The following is a 20995-nucleotide window of genomic DNA, read 5'->3' as shown; positions in this document are numbered from 1 at the left end:
GTTCAGCCTCGCCCCAGCAGCTCTTGCACTCTTCAACCACGATCCATTTATTTGGAGCACGAAAATTTCGTTAATTCGAGGGATTCCCTAACGAATAACGACAATGACTTCGTCCCGTCTCTTTACTTCATAAGTATCGACTTATTGGTACAGCAGTTTATCCCTGACCTCATGGGCTTGCGCATGCCGCGACTGCGACAATGTTTTTCCCATCAGAGGACGCGCCGCTGCTCAAGGCATGGCTGATGAAAAAGCTGCCTGAAGTGTCAGTCTGCATTGAAGCTTCTTCTAACAATTGCCTCTTTACCTAACCCCTCTGTAGATCAGACACGGAAACCGATATCTTGGCGGACTACGTCCTGGCACTGCTCGCCTCGCAAGAAGGCGACGCGGCGCCAATTCGTGCAGCCTGCGAGAGCGAATTGCCGCAATTCCTCAATATAGGTATGCGATAATGTTCTAGCGCTTTCTGCTTAATTTTTTTCTTCTTTCTTTGCGGGAAACAAGCATTGACAAGGCAACAGGCACCGCCCCGGAATTTGTCGACGAACTTTTCCGTGTCATAGAACACAGGTCATATGTGCCAGGCGCACCTCCTCCGCCCAAGAAGCGACCTGACCCGGCTGGCGAAAGCCGCTATGGGGGTTCTACTGTTCCCATCGCACCTTCGGGCACCTCGCCTCAGATCGGTTCAAGAAAGCGCTCTTATCACGAAAGTGGTGACGCCGGCTTCTCAACCGATCGAGACCATGGATTCGGTAACGAGAGGGCATACAAGCAACCGCGTCGCGGTCAATGGGATGCGAAGATGACCAATTCAAATGATTATCCCAGCCAACCTTTTGTCAACACTGGCTTTCAGCAACTTCCGCCTGGAGTTGCCCCATACGACCCGAACTTCCCCCAGCCGCCCAACGGTCCTCAGGACTGGCGCAGTGGGCCGTCTATAGTACCCACCTATAACCACGGTCCCTCATATGGGCCGCCTCAGGGCCCTCGGAAGACCAGGCAGAGATGCCGCGACTTCGCAACCAAGGGTTACTGTGCACGTGGAAACTCGTGCCAGTATGATCATGGTTCCGAGCCCATCTGGTTACCATCCAGCGGTTCCAATAGGCCCCCTAATTTCGAGGGTAAGTACGACATGATTATGAGTTCTCTCCTTCTATCACACGTAGCATGATGACAACTCCGTCCGAGCATTTATGCAATGACTTTACAATTTTATTATAAGGTTGACTACTGAAAGCTACATTTACCTATTCTTTTCATCAACACTGCCGCCACATCCTGCTTGGTCCTTGGACTAACGTGACACCAGATTTTGATCCGCGGGATGCAGCAATAATGATGTCTCAAAACTTTGCTGCAATGCAGCAGCTCATGGAGGCTTTCAGTGCTGAAAGAGGGGGCCGAGGCGTTAGAAAAGGCCGCCAAGGCATTAAGGGTCGGCGCCGTCCAAATCGGTCCTCCTTTTCGGCAGATGGTCCGGTCAACGACAAGACCAAAACTGCGATTGTAGTTGAAAATATACCGGAGGAACACTTTTCCGAGGAAGCAGTCCGGAACTTCTTCTCAGAGTTCGGCACAATTGAGAACATCTCATTGCAGCCACACCGGAGGCTTGCAATCGTAAAGTACGATTCTTGGAAAGCTGCCAATGCAGCATATCGATCTCCCAAAGTCATCTTTGATAACCGCTTCGTAAGGGTCTTCTGGCATGTTGAGGAACACGAGAGATCAACGGTGGCGGCCGGTGCCAATGGTGCTGACCTTGAGTCTGGAGAAGAGGCTCCTGCTGAGCCTGAGTTCGACATGGATGAGTTCCTGCAGAAACAAGAGGAGGCGCAGAAACTGCACGAGGAGAAATTACAAAAGAAACAAGAACTTGACAAGCAACGCCAAGAACTCGAGCAACGACAGCGAGAACTGCTCGCGCGGCATCGTGAAGAACAACGAAAGCTTCAGGCCAAACTAGGGGGTTCTAAGAACGGTGGTGTTGATGATTCAGAAGGCGAGCCGGGAACGTTGAATTCGGCCCTTCGTGCACAGCTTGCGGCTCTTGAAGACGAGGCTAAGCTCCTCGGCCTGGATCCGAACATATTGGACGAACCAAGCCCGTGGTACGCTAGCGTCCGTGGCAGAGGACGCGGCCGGGGTGGATTTAACCCACGCGGGCGCGGTTTTGCCCCTCGAGGCAGAGGATCCCACCGCGGTGGATACATGGGCGATGTTCACGAAGCCTATGCAGCATACTCTTTGGACAATCGCCCGAAGACTGTCTCCGTCACTGGTATCGACTTTACGTCGCCAGAGAAGGATGAGGCATTGCGCCAGTACCTTCTCGTAAGCCTTTCATTTTTCTCACGTCAGGTCTTCAGGCTTGCTAATACTTTCTACCCAGGGCGTCGGAGAATTCACAAACATTCATACCTTACCCTCAAACACGCAAATTACTTTCAGAGATCGAAAGACAGCTGAGAAGTTCTTCTATGGCTTATCTAACCAGGAGATACCTGGTATTGATGGCCAAGTCGAAATGTCCTGGGTGGCACAGCCAGCTCAACCGGTCAAGCTGTCGACGGAAAACGGAACGTCAAAGCGTGAGAGTGCGCTAGATCAGGACGTGGCCATAGGCAACGCCGCTCCTAATGGGTCTTCGGCGATTACGCTTGACCAACAGCCTGAGCAACAACCGGAGATGGATTATGATGTTGCTGACGATGACAACTGGGGGGTTGAATAGAATAACAGCTTGAGCCGCAGGGTGCGTGTAAAGCAATATTCGGGCTGCCTCCTGCTGGCGATGTAGTCGCAGGTGAAAGTGGCGGGCATGTTATGATTGATGATTACCACTGTAGTGCTAGTACTTGTATACCCTGGATAGCCTTAGAGGCTGCCGCTGCCCTTCCTGGAAGCGGGACATTGCATTTGTGGACTGACTGGATTGGTATGGGCCAGAAGAAGCCTTCCTCAACCGGTTTTCTTGCGGCCATCGCCGAGTGCCGCAAACAAGGCACGTAATAAACTTGACATAAATCTTGATACCCCAATATTGGTGTCCGACTCAATCGTTGAAGGCTGATGTTGATGTGATCTCTGTTCAGTGCGTGGTTTTCATGATATCAGATTTGGTTTGATGAACTTGTTTGCCGACAGAGCCTAGGTGACGAGTGTTCATTGATGGATGAGGTTAGTGGGCTAGAGGTCAATTGCATGCTGACCGCCTTAACAAACTCCTCCTGTTTCGTACTTCGGGCCCGCTTCCCATGTTACTTGCTAGAATCATCTGCCACGTCACTTATCCGCATTCAGCCACGATGACGGCTTTCAAGGCTCAACTCTTTGAGGCCATGAGGGGCCAGCAGGCGACTGTTGAAGATTTGCGGCAAGTTGGGCCAAGGTGGCCCGAGGGAACTCACCCTCAAGTAGACGAGGTCCGTAAAGAGGTTAATGATTGGTTTGAAACGTGAGAGAAATGCCGCCGTACCCCACGTCGAAAAGAAAGCACTCAATTGACGGATGCCGGATGCTCGCACGACAGGTTTTGGAACGGTGACGAGAAAAAGACCCGGCGCTTCCAAGCGGCTGATGTCGGTCGCCTAGCTGGTATGTGCTGGCCCAGGGCTGGGTATGAGGGTCTGCGCTTTGCGGCTATGTTTATGGCGTGGGTAAGTGCCATGAACTTCAATCGCCAACCCAAAGAGGACATGCCTGGGAGCGCAATTGAGCCAGGCTGACAAATTATAGATATTTCTATGGGACGACCGTGAGATTGCATATATGTCATCGCTCTCAGTGTAAACTAGCTGAGCATATTGCAGATTTTGATAATGTCAAGGACGTCGGGGTTGCTAGAGAGTATTGTGAGGAGACGAAGAGGTACATTACCTGCTGCCTTGGCAGGGATGAAGCAGACGTCGAGAACGACGTCCACGATGACGAGATTTTCACGGCGTTTAGAGGTGTAGTCTCGGTCCCACTTCGTCAGAAACACAACCTCAGGAGGCGTCGCGTGATGCTAGAACAGTTGCTTGGCTACGTTGACAGTGTCATCCAGGAGACCGAAGTACTGTTAAGCGAGGAGTTGCCATCCATACAGGGCTACTGGGGCTACAGGACGCAGTGCTCTGCAGGTGGACCAATGCTCTTGCTCGATTAGTATTACTATCCGCTCCTCCATAGGGTTTGCAACTCGAGCTTACCAATGCCCGGCAGTTATATACGCGATCTTAGGCAGCCTGTTGAGATGCTTGAAGATGAGCTGACGCAAGGGCTTATTAGGAGGGCATCGGAACACTTGTTCCTTGTCAACGACCTTCTTTCTGTAAAGAAGGAGGTTCAATCCGAGACAATTTCCCTCGTGTCCCTGTTATTCAAGGAAAAGGAAAACGACCTGCAGGCAGCAGTGGACGATGTTGTGAGCCATATCCGGCGAGTCATGAACGAATTCGATGAAGGTGCTGGTGAGCTTGGGAAGAAATATGGGATGAAGAAAATTGAAGAGTTTATCACTGGATTCAGGTTATGTTGTATGGGTACTCTGGTTTGGAGTTTGGGGAGCAAGAGATATGGGCTGGAGGAATGTAGTAATGGGATCGGTGAGCTTGTGATCAGGTTTTAGATTCCGAGATATGAACAACTGCCAATAATCTTGATTTTAAATGGAGGACGTTCAAATCACGTAAAATAAGAGGAGTAAACTCATTAAGAGAGTGAAGATTGCTCGCTATGTACTGGATTGTGTGAGACCTTGTCTTTCAACGGCAGGGCCGTTCTGTCGGCTCTGGTGGAATGTGCTCTATTGGGTTCACTTCAACCTTTTTTTTTTTTTTTTTTTTTGTAGCAGTAGTAATACATTCCCCCCTCTGGTTGTGTTTGTGGGAGGCTTAAAGCCAGTGTGAGCGCCACTGGTTGTGGTTTTTGTTTAAACCTCCGCCATTCGGTATCGAACATAGCTTTAAATGAATGGTGAACTTAGCAGCCCTCCGATTCAAAACGTTGTTAACTTCGTGGAGAACAGACTCGAACGCCTAGGATGTCTGTGCGTGTTCTGGCCCCTCAAACCCTAGGTGTGGTGTACTCGAATATACTGTTCCCTGAGCGTTTGCAAGAGCAAGCTCGAGCTAGCACAGTCCTTCCAACCATAGACATCGCACGCCCTCAACTCCCTGTAGTGTCGGCGCCTGCCTCAAGTTCTTCGTCACATTATTGCTGGCAGCACATGATTTGAAATCTTAATTAATCTAAATACATTAGCCACCTTGTCTTCCATACACAAGTGTGTTGATTTTACTTTCTAAATGCTTAGCAGTCGGAGACAGTCGGCTTCAATGTGGGGCCCAACGGCGAGTGGAGACCCGCTATGGCGCCGAGCGCCGACTAACCCGGACTGTGTCACCGCCGAATAACAGCCTGAACGAACGCTTGTTTCACTGCGCCTATGCAGGCCTAGAAAAGATTGGAACGAAGCCGTCAGGGAAGGACGGAGATGCTTCCAAGTTTCCAAGTCAGGGCGTGAACTATAGTTTAAGGCGTTTTGCCCTGTGTGTCGGGTCAAGGCTCTGCTAACAATCAAGGAAAATTGGATTTTCCCCTCTTTCTCCTCTTCTCCTCCTGCGACCGAAATAGTCCTAGGGGTGAGGTGCGACGTCGCTGCCCCGAAAAGTCACTGGTCTCGTGTCACACACATTGTTGAGTTTGCTCAGTGGCCAGAGACTCTAACAGTGGCCACGGATACAGCGTAGCGGTGTTGTGTTAGGTTGCATTTTTGGCATAACAGACGCAATGCATGTCGGAAACCGCATCATCCACAAACCCACATCCGGTATTCCATGAGTGGGGCAACAAGTCAAGTGCCAGCAAAAGGGTGGATCTGCAGCGATTAGTGGCAATTACACCAGGAAGTCGATATGTTGGACTCCGGAGGATGAAGGATTCTCAGGCGCGCCAGCGTCGGCTTATCGGTTCAAGGGCCTTACAATCACCGAAGCGTGTGCAGGCCTGTAGGCTGTTGTTGGCTTTTGTTTGCTCGCTTTGGGGTTGGGGAGAGGCGACAGGCGGGCCAAGGGTCCCCTTCTTGCGGACCCATAACCCCTCTGGGAGTAGTGCCATCTCGCTAAGTCAGAACCTGTGCAGCTGACCAGACACCCAAATATAGCGGTTGCAGCAGCCCCGGATAAGAGAGAACTTCACCGACTGCATGCCTCATCATTACCGCGGTACGCTGTAGCAGGCCCATCTTGCCAACGCCTAGCCCCATGCGAGACTGGGCCCCTAGTACCTGACCTCCCTTGCGTGAGCTGGTCAGACAAGTGATTGAACGACAGCTGCATGAACGAACAGAGAGAGGTACCTGGATGAGCGCACTGTTGACCGCAACTCACCAACCTCTCCAGTTCCCAGCGCCATCTCCCTTCTGCTTTAATTTCTTTTCCCTCGCACTCTCAGATAGCCTCGTTTTCGCCAAATTACTGCGCCGGCGAACCACCGGCATCCTTGCTTGACTCAGAACCCAAGCCAGGGACAGGGTGCGAAATCGGGGGTGTCGGGGCGCGTGGTTGGTTCACTTATGACGTCCTACCATCCTGGATGTCGCAGCTATTTGTTAAAGAATAATTAACCTGGTGACTAACACGACGAAACCACCTGACAAAGACACCACAAAAACCAAACGAGGTATGACCGACGTCTTCTCAACCACCGCCAACATTGCGAACAAAACTCTGGATCTGAGCCACAGCCGTGCTGTGGTTCAGACCTTGTCGAATAAATGCCTATCTTTCAGGACGACCTCGACCACCCCGTGGCCGCCGCTGACGCCGCGGGTGCTGAACCACAACACCTGATTTCCACACAACAGCAGCAGCAGCATCAGCACCAGCAAAATATGACGCCGTCCCTGACAAGAAAGCTCTCTGAGGAGAGCATACGAACAGAACTCTGCGAAGGACCAATACTTGAAAACTCCCGACCTTCCACTCCCGAGACCGACGCTGCTGCAGCCACATCTGACCGAGCCGAGCTGATTGAGCGGTTGAAGCGAGGAGAGAGCCCAACCTGGATTCCCAACCGCCGTGTAGGGTCTTCCCAAAGAGCTACAGGCGGCCTTTTAACTCACAATGTCACACAGCTTGAGTCACTTCTCAACAATCTTAACCGTCCGACTACGCCACGGAGTTCACGTCCGCCTTCGAACTCCTCCAACCTCTTGCCACCAGCGAATATTACCCCCGAGAAGGTTGATGGAGTTAAAGAGGAGGATGAGAGATTGCGGGAAGGACTAAGCATACAACGGCCGAGATCTGCCCTACACAGCGGCGATTTCACTGAAGACCAGCCGCAGGCAGTCCAGCAGCCGGTACAAGAGTCGCGAAACGATCAAGGGGCGAATGAATTCTTGACATCTCGCACTTCCTGGATTGCGACGTCACCACCCCGAGACTTTTCGTCGTTTCACTTCGATAGGCGAATACCGTTTTCGGCCTCGAATGATGAATTTAGATCGGTGCCGTCATCTTTGTCTTCGTCCTTTTCATCCAGTTTTATCTACAAGCCTCCGACAAGTCCCCTTGTCCAATCTGAGAGTAACGATGACGTTGACCTGTCATTGCCGCTGAACAGCATCGATATCGCGGCCAGCCCCCTTAACTTGAACTCACGCCGCCACACCTTAAACTCCACCATCTCATCGCCGTTTGCTTATCCGTCGCCGAGCCCATCTGCTCTCCATAGACGAGCCTCACAACGGGGTAGCACTGTTGCGCCTTATCAAGCCCACCAGCCACGCCGCTCCCTTACATCGGCACCCCACGTGCCGCTCCCTGGAACCTCACCACAGACGCCTGGGTTTCTTAGACCCAGGCGGCCATCGTTCAATAATTCTGATACTTCTCCTTTGCAGCATGCGTCCATGGTTGGTTCGTATGAAGAGAGCATCATCCGGGGGCGCATGTCGACTACACCATCAAAACCACTTGACTTCGTAGCCCAAATTGGAGTGTTGGGTTTGGGCAAATGCAAGCCCAGCCTCCGATGTCCGGCACACGTGACATTGCCTTTTCCAGCAGTATTCTACAGCTACGGAGGCGCTTCACAAGGGCGCGTACGTTCAGAGGATGGGCCCAGTCCATATGTGGGCCAAATCGATCTGGAAAATGGTCTCACGAATTCCGAGGAAGGGCAACGGGCTAAGAGAAAGATGCAAAGCAGGTATGCCGAGCGCAAGGTCGCCGAAGACGACGTGATTATGGGTGATGGCCCTGCGCTGGTCGACTGTTCGGATGATGTTGAAGCACGCAAAGCCCAGCGTTCAAAACGGAAATCCGTGTCGCCAAGAGCTCCACCTGGTGGGAGTTATCGGATACCCGAGAAGGGACAGATCCAAATTGTGATCAAAAACCCGAACAAGACGGCTGTCAAGCTGTTTTTGGTACCATACGACTTAGCGGGGATGGAACCTGGAACGAAGACGTTCATCCGACAGCGCAGTTACTCCGCCGGCCCCATCATCGAAAACGCGCCTGGGCTCGAAGACGCTGTTGGACTGGATAAGCCTATTCTGCGCTATCTCGTGCATTTGCATATATGTTGCCCGGCCAAGGGTCGATACTATCTTTACAAGAGCATCCGAATTGTGTTCGCCAACAGAGTCCCTGACGGCAAAGAAAAGCTACGGAATGAGACGACTTGCCCAGAACCCCGGTATACGCCTTATAAGCCTATCCGGGTGATGCATCCGCCTCTATCCAATAGTGGACCTGCGGCAACACTGGCAGCTGAAAAGGCTTTTAGGCGGCGCAGTTCCGGCTTCCCCTTCGTCTCTTCGTTGTATGCCCTCGATACGACGGACGTGCTCTCGCAATCTCCGCAGAAAGCACCGGGAGAGTCATCTTCGTCACCTTTCAACTTTGCTGATAGTAACCGACCAGTAGAGCCAATTCCATTCCCACTTTCGGGTCGAGGACGTCTTGGAAGCGACTTTAGTGATAGTACCGCCACCACCACTACCACGACCGCAGACATTCGGTCACCACAGGCCTCACAGGCTACTCGGCCGACAACGAAAGATGCCTGTAATGCGCATGTTGCCCGATACGAAAAGCTAAACAAAGGTGATGTTGGTTACGGTGGCAACGCATTTGCCTTGCCTGGGCGCGGAAGCCTGGGCGGCACGGAAGGCTTGCTTTCCCAGAGGCTTCGGTCCCTCGGAGTACAGAACCAGGGCGAGGTGTCTACGGAAAGACGAGACAGCCAGGAGTAAGTTACATATTGTACATATCGCATCTCAAGTCATTTATTTCCCCAAGGTTATACGGGGCTATCGGGGACCAAAGGGCGGAGTTCTAGTGGACGGAAAAGGTTTAAATCATAGATCGGGGCGTCTAAAGTTCTTGCGTGTGCTCAATAGCCGCGCTGTCGATACGGAACATAACAAAAGATCTTACATACTCATTCTTAGCGGGCTTATCCAGAAGCCACAGTCGCCTTTCTGAACATCGCCGATACCTGTTGCTGTGTAGGAAGCACAGCCTGCTAGACCCCTCAAAGTATCTGGCGGGGTTTTCATCTGTCCGTTTCCGAGTGCGAGGTCACGTACCACGGACGCTGCAGCCGTGGCTCTCCCAACTGGACGCATGTGAAGGAGCACGGTTTCCGAGACCGATTGACAAATTGGGCTAAAGAATACACATCGGCTGGTCTGCAGGGTAAACACACAATTGGTAATTGTACTAACTATATTAAAGAGCGGAAATAGAGCTTCCAAGGCACTGCTCGGGCCGCGGTAGACGCGGAAAAGTTCTGCAAGCAGCAACATCGCAAGCTGGGAAAAAGGGGTCTCGAGGCACGCGCCAACCTGCGCAACCCTTTGCTGAGCCTCGATTCCAAAGTTTTATCAACTGCCACCTGCCAACTTCGCATGCGCAGTATTCGCATTCTCGCACGAGCTTCGTGTTGTCATTGGGTGTTATACCTATTCGTCGATAAAGATCAGATGGTTTCACCCGGCATGTTCTCTCCGCGGGAGGTAGCGGATGAAACGCTTTCGCCTCCGGGCAACTGGGGCTGAGCGTGGACGCTCCGAACGATTGCAAGACCCAAGTTTCTGACCTCAGTGTAAAGTAGGCGGTTTTGATTCGTAGGGTAGGCAGCATTTGTATTTGGTTGTTTGAGCTGAACAACTTACACCATGCCGTGCCATGGCCCGCATCATTGCTTGGTTCCCGTAGTGGAAGGTGACGCATGTCTTTCAGAAAGCCAGTGCTTTGAAATACTCCGACCGACCCCTATTTTCCCTTTCTGTCCTCATTAAGTATCCCACGAATTTGGATGATCGATATTGGTCACCCTGCGGCTCTGCAAATCTGGTCTGCCCCCTCCTCGACGAATCCCCGGTCCACACTCCTGTGCACCACACCCATATCTAGGAAGTGCAACTAAGCGAATCGTTACGTTACTTATAGGTTATTTTATTTTATTTTCTTTATTTCCTTCTTTGTTTGGGAGAGTTGGGACATCTGGAACGAGGCTTGATGAGGCCAGTCCTTCTTGTCTCCGCGGTACTGCTGTGCCAGCGGACGACGGCGCTGACAATCCCCGAGAAAGGCCCCGTAGAGAATCGGGATCTGTCGGGGCTGCTTTCCGGTGCTCTTGATATACTCAACGAGGTACCTGGCTTGGTGAATCAAGTTGTGAACACCACTATTCGCGTTGTTCGAGCACTTAAAGAGACGGTTGCAGAGAATGGGCTCTCACAGGATGACTTGACCACACTTCTGAACTTGAACGATACGACTGGGCTGCCCACGAATGCAACAGCACAGGTCAACTGTCCGGATGTGGCCATCCTCTTTGCTAGGGGGACAAATGAACCAGGTAAGTGATGTCACATGTGTTGAGGCGAACGGCATAGCGAGCCAAAGAGGGGAACCAGAGAGTTGAAGATACAGAGGACATCGAGAGCATATGGGTCTGACATCAACCTCAAGGCAACGTGGGCTTTCTCACAGGCCCGCCATTCTTTGACGCCCTCAAAACCTACATGAACGGAACCGGTTCCATTGCTGTGCAAGGCGTCAACAACTACCCAGCCATCGCCTCGGGGTTTTTTGCCGGGGGATCCAAAAACGGCGCCAGCTTCATGGCAAAGGTGGCAACGAGCACGCAGTCCAAGTGTCCTAACACTAAGCTCACCATGTCGGGCTACTCGCAGGGCTCGCAGGTGGCACGTCTGGCCATTGCGCAAATGCCTCCCGACGCCCAGGCCAAGGTCTCCAGCGTCGTGCTATTCGGTGACCCCTTAGGCGGTAAGGCAATACAGGGCATCGATTCGACACGGCTGCTGGTCGTCTGCCACACGGGGGACAACATCTGTCAGGGCGGCAGCTTCATCTTCGACCCTCACCTCAATTACAGCCTTGATGCGCCGACGGCAGCGCTCTTCGTCATGCAGAGGAGCAATCTCGGCATGGCGAGTCGAGACGCACAGAATGAGGGCATGGGGAATACGATGGTGGGAAAAGTGCAGGACATAATGCAAGCGTCACGGCATTGATTTTAGGAGAAATGAGTACGTCTCTGAGGAGTTTTGTGAAGCAACGAGGTTTTTGTCCCTTTCAGGCATGTGCAGGGAATATTAGTTGGATTTGGGATTTCAATAAGAAAACTCATATTGTTACACCTCCTTTCGCAAAAGAAAAAAAAAAGATAAAACCGCCAGTCTATAAGTCTCGTCGCTTGGTATACGCCTCTCTCAACATCCCGCGTACGCGTCTAAGTCGCCTTATACAAGATATCTTACTGTTCGTACATATCAGCTAGCTCACTCGCTCTTTCTATCTTCTTGCTCTTCCTTCTCTCCTTCAGGCTCCTGCTCGTCCTGTCTCACGCTCTGTAGGTTCCCATAACGGTGGCCAAAGACCTCGCTCTCAATGCCGACACCTGAGTACTTTATGCTGTCGATGGCCGCCACCACTAGGGGGAAACGCTCCTTGGCGGTGCGAGCTTTCTCTGCGGCTGCAGATGACCAAGGTGATGCAGATTTCATCTCCATGTACTCCTTGGCGAGGGCGACGAGGGTGTAGGAAGTCGGGCGCAGCCATTGCGGTGCACTGCCGATCCGGCGCTTCTCCAATGGAAGGTTCTTCCGGAGATGGCGCTTGCGGCGGGTCATCTGCCACCCAGTGAAGTTCGGCATAAGGTACTTCTCGCAGAGCTCAGCCGCCTCCATCCAGAAACCCATGTCAGCTAGGGCATGACATATTGAGTTCATTGCCCGCCTGTCAAATTTGAACCCAGCCGCCAGTGCCTCGTTGACAATTGTCTTGAACCCCTCGGGGTCCTTCTGGTCCATGTACATTGTCCGCATCGTTTTGATAGGGCCGGAAAGTATGAAACTGTGCCGTGGTAGTGCCTGTTGGCCCTTGTACTTTTCTGGAAAGGCGATCCGAAGTGCATTTTGCCAAATAAGCTCCCAGTTCGACTTTGCCGCATCGTACTTCTTCTCTTGAACGTTCTCCTTCAACAGTATGCAGAGCATCTCAAACGGCATGCCTTTTGTGAGAGGAACAGCTGCTTGCAGCCCGAGGCCTGTCTGTAACCGATATAATTCTTTGACCATTTCGAAGTCGCGATACCTTGCAAAGAGTGAAATTGCTCTTGGCAGCGTCAGTCGAAGGCGGTGAAGTGAGTCTGCACTTCGTACTGAGCCCCGGTGATAAGCACTGCCATTCGAGTCCTTGGTCTCACTCGCTTGTATGGCGTCTATCATCTCCTGTAAATACGACGCCAACAACTCTCTGCCCGCATCATCCTGTCGCATCGCTCGCCTTCCGTACAGCTGACGTCTAACCATGGCATCAACTAGTAAGATCGTGGCGTTTATTGTCCGTGGCGTTCCCGTACGCTCTCTCATTCTGTCTGTGGCATCAACTAAGCCTAGTTCTCGAGTCCGCAGGCCACCGTCCATGACAGTCGAAAAGTGCTCTGGGGCCAGTGCAAAAGTCTTATATCGCCGTGCTTTTCGAAGAAGGTCGTATGCATGATGGGTTTGTCTGCAGCGCACCAGCGCTTGGAGTAGCACGTCGTGAGTATTTGAAGTCCAGTCTATCTTGTATTTGCCCATAATCGTCACAACACGGCACACAGCACCAAAGGCCCGACGCTCTGAATGATACCGCAGTAGAGTGTTCCAAAGGTTGGCGTGAACACCAGGGATCCCTTGCTTTTTAGCGTTAACACAGGTTGCTAGAGCCTCTGAGTATAGCCTGTTCTCGCAATAAGCCTGGACGACGGCATGCATTATAGGGACATCAATCTTGACCCTCTTCTTCCCGGCTCTCTGGAGAAGCTCCAAGGTCTTATCCAAATCACCATTTGACGCTGTCAGAGACATGATCGTCGCGAAAGAGAAAGAATCAGGGGCAACAGCGCTGCAAAGCTCGTCAAAAAGTGACATAGCGCTGTCGTAGGATTTTGAGCGCACGTGACTTTTGAGGAGGATGTTCCAACTGTAGAGACTGGGGTTCACCCCGAATCTGCTTGTCATCTGATCAAACACTCGCCGAGCACCTTGGGCATCTCCCTTGGTCGCGTAAGCATTCAAAATTTGGTTGAAAGTTTCCGGTTCCTGTAGAACTTTGCGATGCTTATATGCCTGGACGTAATCATCCCATAAGCGCTCAAGAGACTTGGTATCGCCGCGCGAAGCATAGAACTTAAGGAACTTCTTGAAACCCCATTGATCCAGCTTCTGATAACTGACGTGGTAATCTTCATATACCTGCTCGAGACCTGCCACATCATGAGGGTAGAAAATCTCAAACATGCCGTGTAGGATGCCCCAGTACGGCTTGACGCCAGGAAATGCGCGATAGATGCGGTATATCTCTGGGAGACACTCTCGCTGACCTCGATCGATGGCTTCAGAGAGATAGATATTGTACCACTTCACTTGATCAACAATCTTGAGCAGAGGCAGGGCCTCCTCCGGTTTGCATGGCTGCTGAAGTGCCCGCCTAGCCGCCTTCTTCAAGAGGACATTGAGTACTCGTGATTGATTATCATCTTTGCTCCTGGCTTCCTTCGCAAATTGGATGGTAAGCTCCCCGAGCCGCGGCAAGGCAGCCAAACGTTCCAGCTCTCCGGACTTGATGCCATGGACCTTGAAAACTGCGTGGTACGAAGCCCAAACGCGGTTGATGATTTCCCAATTCTCATTCTTGAAGCCAAAGTGAAGTAGATCATCCAGTCCGCCCACAATCGTCCTTTCGCTCAGGCCCGAAAGGTAAAGACTCAGTGCCTCAGACTCGTTTCCAAGACGCAAGTGGGCGTTCACCACCGATGTCAGAACCGAGGACGACCATTGGTCGTCTTGGAGCTCGGAGGACAAAAGTATAACTCTCCGAGCATCTAAGAGGTTCGCAGACCGGTATAGATACGCAATGACTTCGGGACGAAATTGTGGCTTTAATTGAGGTTCCAGCTGGGAATAGAGTTGCCATATTGACCCGAAGTATTCAGTGTCTTTAGTGGCCATCAAATCCTTCATCAATTCAGGTCGTGACCCAGCACCAGCGAACGAAGGACCGCTGTGGGTCTGAGTTCCGCTGACGCCACCAGTCCCCTCAACACTATCCGTCTCAATTTGGTCGTCAGTGATCGTGTCACGTTCTGCTTCCTCCACCTCAGCGATATCTAGCTGATCGATTTCCCGCCGGAGAGAAACATTTGCATGTTCGCCGTCGACTACCATTTGAGGATTGCTAGCTCGCGAAAGAATATCGGCAGTGTCCGAGTGCAATATTTGTGCTGGGGCGATGGCGGCAGACGAGGTAAAAAGTCGAGATCTGCGAGGTAACCTCTGAATGGATGAGGTCTGGTTGTCCTTAGAACCCGGAGCAAGCCTGCGCATGAGCGCAGCTGCTCCATTGGGATAGAGGAAGTCGAGAAGGAAAGTAGAGGCGGCGAGGGATTCGGCGGGAGTAGACGATGACCTGAAAGCGGACAGCTCGGGTTCATTTGGTTGCGTAAACAGCGCAGAGCTGTGGATGTCTATTGCAGCAGCGCCATGCTGCCAAAACCCGGTGTGCAGCTTGCGCCGACTTCTGAGGGAATGGGTAGCGGATGGAAGAGCATGTAGGCTGGTGCATGATTCCAGGGTCGCCACCGTTTTCTCCAGCATTGGGATAGAGGCTGTCACCAACGCAAAACCTTTCGACTATGGATTTCGCACATGAGGGCTTGGGAACATGCTGCTTCTGTCGTGCCGTGTTCGATCTCGGGTTCGTCGCGCTCGGTGGAAAAGTTTTGGGTGGAGTTCGACGTTCGAAGTTGAGAATGTCAATTACTGGAGTCGTTGCCTTGGCCAGTCCAGACGCCACTCACTAGTGGATGCTAAGACGTGTAAATAGGCTGTAAAAATAGGAAATCTGTTATTGTTGGATGATCTGAAAAACAAAAATGCCTTCGGGTTTCTTGCAAAAGCACAGACAAGGGAACAACCGGGGAGCACAAAGATCGAGTCCCATCACAGAGTATCAGTTCATTATCCACACGCCATCATCGACTTTTCGGGGAGCTTGGACCAATGAAAATCAATGTTAGGGAACATCTTCAGCCCGTCTTCCGAAGAATGGGTCCCTAAGCTGTGCTTACTTCATCTCGCTCACCTCGAACAGCCTCTAATGTACACCTGTGATTGGTGGAGGGGGGTGAAATTAACGGACGACTACTCGCTACACGCCTCATTTTTTTCACAATCCCACATCGCAGCAACCACTGTAGTTGCGCCTTGGTTGGAAAGGACACTGGAACCTGAGGTGTGAGCCCCACCAACTCCCCGCGTCCACGCAGAGGTCGGCTCGACATCATTCGGCCTCGTCCACGCTTTTGCTGTGGTTTGCTGTGATCACTCCGCCACATCAACGGCGACAACAGTCGAAAACACGGATTGATCACGCCGCCGCAATTATGGATATCACCAAGCTCGTCGTTTCCGGCAGGGACTCAGCGCTCCTCTACGGAGATTACGCAACCTATCAGAACCAGCTGGCCAAAAAGCTACTGAACAGTCGCAAAAAGCTAGGTATTGTCACCAAGAACCGCGGCAAGTTCAACAAGAAAGGCGATGTCGCTGCTTCTCAGATCGCCGAGAATCATGAGTAGGTTGGCTGACCCGGCTGCTTGCTATATAGATCACTGACCGCCTCTAGGTATATCCACCTCCTCCTGCTCACAAGCGAGCGCGCCTGGGCCAATGCTATGGCAATAAAGTCGTCGCACACGTCGGATGCGAAGGGCGTCACTGGCAAGACCCGGTCACACATTGTATCCCGGCTTGACAAAGCGGCAAAGACCGCGGAGCATCTTGTCGAACTGTTGTCTCAGCCCGAAGCTGGCGCAACTCGAAATGACAAACTCGAATCGCGAGCCTATGCTGCCCAAATTCGTGGCGCCGCTCAGTTCGAGAACCAGCACTGGGAACCTTCTTTGAGAAGCTATGCCGTTTCCCGTGTCATCTACAGCGCGATGGCAACCTCCACTAAGGGCGACATATTCAAAGACCTTCTCTCCGACACTATTGACCCGTCAATTCGCTATGCTGCTTATCAGCTCAAGACGCCCCGCACAACACCAATTCCAGCCATCGCGAGACGGGCCTTCCCTCAATCTGATGCTGCCCTCGTCCAACAAATTAACGAACTCGATCCCAACCTACTCAAGCAAGCAGACGGTGAGGCCAACAAGGAGGACAGTAGTGCAGAGAATGCACCCAGGACCCTCACGTGGCGCTCACGCGACGTGAAGATTGAAGATGCGGCAATCTCTCTCGCATGGGGTAGGGTTGAAGAGGCCAAATCTCAGCTGGCACAACGTTGGTCGTCTCTCGCTCATGCAGAGCCCAAGAATGTTGCCGCAGCTTATGATGGCATTCTTGAAGCTACTCAGGATGCTGCTGACGCAACCAAGGAAGCGATCGACGAGTTGCGCGGAGAAGGTGTGTCCCAGAGTGACTCTCGCATGCAAAGTCTACAGATCACTAGAACTGCCGTCAACTATGAAATGATCAGCTGGCGCATTGGGCGGAACCGTGTGTTGACAGGAAGTGACGACGGCCTCATTGCAAACTATGGCTTATCTCACAAAAAGTCCAACAAGGACACGACGACTAACAGACGCAAGGAAGAGACGCCCAGTCGTAAAGCAGCTAAGCTGAAGGAGCTCGTGGCTCTATATGAAGGAACTTTACAGAGTTTGGACGCTACGAAGGAGCTGCCTGGTGTTGCCAACGATGAAGAGCTTGCGGAACAGATCGAAGCGTTCGCTAACTACTTCCGTGCCTTGAAGTGGGCTTTCTCTCATCTGTTCTACAAGTGCGATGCTAATTCTATTCAGGTCTCTGTCAATTGCTCGCTCCCACGCCATTATCGGTAACACAGTCAATGCCTTGGCTCTCATCAAACACGCGTTTGGCGAATCTCAGGAGGCCGTTTCAACCCTTACCAAGGGCACCCAGAGTGCAACCAGCTCTCCTCGCAACATCCATGTGCTTGGTAGAGACGCTCAGAGGCTGCAGGATTTCCTTGAGGGGGAGCTTCAGCGTCACCGCGCGCTAGTTCACTTGTCCAATTTGCTCAAGGACGCAGGTTCCGGTGAGGATGACACTAAGTTCATCCCGTTGATTGAGCGACTGCATGAGTACCCTTCGAGCGGAGTCGACCTCGGCAATCTTGTCGCCATCCCACCCAAGTTGGCAACGATTCCCGTTAAGCCTATATTCCTCGATGTAGCCTGGAATTACATCGATTATCCTGGCAAAGACACTCAAGAAACTGCACCGCCAAGCAAACAGCCTACGGTTGACAGCGAGGTCAAGTCGGAGCAGCCACAGAAGAGGGGATGGTTTGGATTTGGTAGATAGGGAAAAGAAAACAAAGATAATTCCGGCCTTGGGCCTTCCCTTCCCTTCACAATGTAGCTTCAGATTGAATTGCGTCAGGGATGCCACTCATTCAGTGAAACTATTAAATTCAAATGAGCCCAGGTCTAACGTACTTAGGAGTGTACAGTTGAATTTGGCCCACCTACAACACTTATCCACGACAGGAACTTCTCAACTTCGTTTAGAGCAATATACAGTGTGTGGTGTCAAAATAACTTCTGTGTTTGTTTTGAGAGGGGAATGTGGATTATTTCACATCTAGCTACTCCAGATTCGGTTTGGTTTTGTACATATGCAACCCCGTCTTATCCCCTTGATCCGTACCATCGATCATATCATGAATACCGTAAAGGTATCTCGTGTGAATGTTTTGATGCTCCAACGCCGGTTCCGCCGACCGCAGGTATTAACAAACATTTGTAAAAGGGGTAACAAGGAAGAGAGAACGGTCGGATCCGACCGGGACTATGAGTACAGTGGAATACAAACAATTGCAAAGAAACTCTATGCCGCCGTAATCAAACAAGGTGACAAACCCTTTTAAGGTTTGGATGAGGTATGGTATACGAAGTCGAACTCAGAAACGCGAATAAGTCATTTAAGGCTTCTTCTCCTCCTTGTTCTCAGAGGCGTTGGCGTCCTGAGCAGGCTGCTCACCAGACTCGGCACGGGCCTTGTGCATCTTGTCGAAGAGGTTCAAGCTGGCAACCTGGAGCTCATCGGTCTTCTCCTTGATCTCAGCGGCGGTGGCAGTGCCCTCACCAGCCAAGCTCTTGGAAACGTACTCACGGAGAGAGGCAATCTTCTCACGGATGCCGTCAGCCTCAGCCTTGTCGAGCTTCTCAGCGTACTCGTTGAGAGCACGCTCAGTGTCGTTCAGGACGCTGTCGGCACGGTTGGCTGCCTCAATGGCACCTTTGCGCTCCTTATCGGTCTCAGCGTACTTCTCAGAGTCCTCAACCATCTGCTGAATCTCAGAGTCAGACAGACCAGAGCCGGAAGCAATGGTAATGGACTGGTCCTTGTTGGTGGACTTGTCCTTGGCGTGGACGTGGACAATAGAGTCGGCGTCAATGTCGAAGGTGACCTCAATCTGGGGAACACCACGGTGGGCAGGGGGGATACCAACAAGCTGGAAGTTGCCGAGAAGCTTGTTGTCGCGGACGAGCTCACGCTCACCCTGGTAGACCTTAATCTCAACAGCAGTCTGGAAGTCGGCAGCAGTGGAAAAGGTCTGGGACTTCTTGGTGGGGATGGTAGTGTTACGGTTGATGAGACGGGTGAAGACGCCACCAAGGGTCTCAATACCGAGGGAGAGGGGAGTGACGTCGAGGAGCAGAAGGTCCTTGACCTCGCCAGAGAGAACAGCACCCTGGATAGCAGCACCGATGGCGACAGCCTCGTCAGGGTTGACAGACTTAGCGGGATCGCGGCCGAAGATGCTCTTGACAGACTCGGAAACCTTGGGCATACGGGTCATACCACCAACAAGGATGACCTCTTGGATATCCTTAGCCTGGAGGTTGGCATCCTTCAGAGCCTTGCGAACGGGCTCAATGGTGCGGGTGATGAGAGGGTCGACCATCTTCTCGAGCTGAGCGCGAGTGAGCTTCTGGTTAATGTGCTTGGGGCCAGAAGAGTCGGCAGTGATGAAGGGCAGGTTGATGTCGGTGGAAAGAGAGGAGGAAAGCTCAATCTTGGCCTTCTCAGCAGCTTCACGGATTCTCTGGATGGCCATGCGGTCACCGGACAGGTCAATGCCGGAGTCCTTCTTGAACTGCTGGACGAGGTGGCGGACGAGGTGGATATCGAAGTCCTCACCACCCAAGTGAGTGTCACCGTTGGTGGACTTAACCTCGAAGACACCGTTCTGGATCTCAAGTACAGAGATATCGAAAGTACCACCACCAAGATCGTAAACAGCGACAACGCGGTCATCCTCCTTCTCGAGACCATAAGCCAGAGCAGCAGCAGTAGGCTCGTTGACAACACGAAGAACGTTCAGGCCGGCAATCTGTCCAGCATCCTTGGTGGCCTGGCGCTGAGAGTCATTGAAGTAGGCAGGAACAGTGACGACGGCGTTCTTCACAGGCTTAGATAGGTAGGCCTCAGCGGTCTCCTTCATCTTGTTGAGAACGAAGCCACCGATCTGGGAGGGGGAGTACTTCTGGTCGCGAGCAGAAACCCAAGCGTCACCGTTGGTGTGTTGAACAATCTTGTAGGGAACCTCCTTGATGTCTCTCTGGACCTCAGCATCGGTGAACTTGCGACCGATCAGACGCTTGGTAGCGAAGAGGGTGTTCTCGGGGTTGACGACGGCCTGACGCTTGGCGGCGACACCGACGAGACGCTCGCCGTCCTGGGCAAAAGCGACAACAGATGGCGTTGTGCGGGCACCTGACATAATGCACGTTAGTGATATTGCCAAGTGACAAAAAGTTCCAGCACAATTGCTTACCCTCAGAGTTCTCGATAATCTTGGGGACCTTGCCCTCCATTATGGCAACAGCCGAGTTGGTCGTACCTAGTTGGATGCGCCATTAGTTGATGATGTTCAGTACAGCTCTGAGTGAGCGACGAGAAGGAATCGCGAACTTACCGAGATCAATACCGATCACGGAGCCCTGAACCTTGCCATCAGAAGAAGTCGACTCATAACGAGCGAATCTAGAGGCAAAAGGCTGGCGGGCGAAGCCTGCAGAGCGGGCTACTGAGCTGGTAGCTCTGGGGAGCTGTGCAGTGTTAGAATGCAAACTCTGACGTGGTCGGGACAGCTGTTTTGAAAAGAAAAAATTAGACTTACAGCTCTGGTGAAGCGTGCAGACATCATCTTGCCTAGCTATGTGTGGGTATAAGAAAGGGGATGAGGGAAGAAAAAAGGAGATTGCGCGCGGAAAGGAATGGAGCGGTTATTATAGAGTACAGATTGATGGGTTGGGGGGAAAATGGGAGCAGGAGAGGGAGGTGCGAGAAAATGATGATGGCAGGAGTGTCGAAATTTTTTGACCCGAAAATGATGCTTGCCCCCCCCCCGGTCATAGAAGCCGACCGAAT

At 52.1% G+C, this 20995-nt stretch overlaps 7 protein-coding genes across 7 annotated transcripts; 5 read left to right on the top strand and 2 right to left on the bottom strand.

Annotated features, from left to right (window-relative positions):
• Nucleotides 1-200: 200 nt before the first annotated feature.
• Nucleotides 201-2746, top strand: CTRU02_212069 (CCCH zinc finger and RRM domain-containing protein; the record flags this gene model as incomplete). Its single annotated transcript, XM_036725102.1, has 5 exons — nucleotides 201-265; nucleotides 323-444; nucleotides 525-1133; nucleotides 1322-2346; nucleotides 2405-2746. The coding sequence occupies 5 exons, from the start codon at nucleotides 201-203 to the stop codon at nucleotides 2744-2746; spliced, it is 2163 nt and encodes a 720-aa protein (XP_036583267.1).
• A 574-nt stretch (nucleotides 2747-3320) lies between these two features.
• Nucleotides 3321-4162, top strand: CTRU02_212068 (uncharacterized protein; the record flags this gene model as incomplete). The annotated part of the gene is made up of 4 exons (XM_036725103.2): nucleotides 3321-3469; nucleotides 3545-3671; nucleotides 3751-3769; nucleotides 3825-4162. 4 exons carry the CDS (start codon nucleotides 3321-3323, stop codon nucleotides 4160-4162), a joined length of 633 nt encoding a protein of 210 aa, XP_036583268.2.
• Nucleotides 4163-6772: 2610 nt separating this feature from the next.
• Nucleotides 6773-9262, top strand: CTRU02_212067 (uncharacterized protein; the record flags this gene model as incomplete). Its single annotated transcript, XM_036725104.1, has 2 exons — nucleotides 6773-7078; nucleotides 7133-9262. 2 exons carry the CDS (start codon nucleotides 6773-6775, stop codon nucleotides 9260-9262), a joined length of 2436 nt encoding a protein of 811 aa, XP_036583269.1.
• A 1270-nt stretch (nucleotides 9263-10532) lies between these two features.
• On the top strand, nucleotides 10533-11554 carry CTRU02_212066 (cutinase; the record flags this gene model as incomplete). The annotated part of the gene is made up of 2 exons (XM_036725105.1): nucleotides 10533-10875; nucleotides 10989-11554. The coding sequence occupies 2 exons, from the start codon at nucleotides 10533-10535 to the stop codon at nucleotides 11552-11554; spliced, it is 909 nt and encodes a 302-aa protein (XP_036583270.1).
• A 267-nt stretch (nucleotides 11555-11821) lies between these two features.
• On the bottom strand, nucleotides 11822-15181 carry CTRU02_212065 (translation regulator; the record flags this gene model as incomplete). Its single annotated transcript, XM_036725106.1, has 1 exon — nucleotides 11822-15181. The coding sequence occupies one exon, from the start codon at nucleotides 15179-15181 to the stop codon at nucleotides 11822-11824; it is 3360 nt and encodes a 1119-aa protein (XP_036583271.1).
• Nucleotides 15182-15969: 788 nt separating this feature from the next.
• CTRU02_212064 (signal recognition particle 68 kda protein) lies at nucleotides 15970-17920 on the top strand (the record flags this gene model as incomplete). The annotated part of the gene is made up of 3 exons (XM_070205772.1): nucleotides 15970-16160; nucleotides 16212-17345; nucleotides 17377-17920. The coding sequence occupies 3 exons, from the start codon at nucleotides 15970-15972 to the stop codon at nucleotides 17918-17920; spliced, it is 1869 nt and encodes a 622-aa protein (XP_070060585.1).
• A 619-nt stretch (nucleotides 17921-18539) lies between these two features.
• On the bottom strand, nucleotides 18540-20771 carry CTRU02_212063 (hsp70-like protein; the record flags this gene model as incomplete). Its single annotated transcript, XM_036725107.1, has 4 exons — nucleotides 18540-20338; nucleotides 20400-20465; nucleotides 20541-20673; nucleotides 20745-20771. The coding sequence occupies 4 exons, from the start codon at nucleotides 20769-20771 to the stop codon at nucleotides 18540-18542; spliced, it is 2025 nt and encodes a 674-aa protein (XP_036583273.1).
• Nucleotides 20772-20995: the final 224 nt, after the last annotated feature.

This window comes from Colletotrichum truncatum (assembly GCF_014235925.2).
Source record: "Colletotrichum truncatum strain CMES1059 chromosome Unknown Contig_0008, whole genome shotgun sequence".
In the NCBI taxonomy this organism is placed as follows: domain Eukaryota; kingdom Fungi; phylum Ascomycota; class Sordariomycetes; order Glomerellales; family Glomerellaceae; genus Colletotrichum; species Colletotrichum truncatum.
This window is presented reverse-complemented; position numbering and strand designations above follow the sequence as displayed.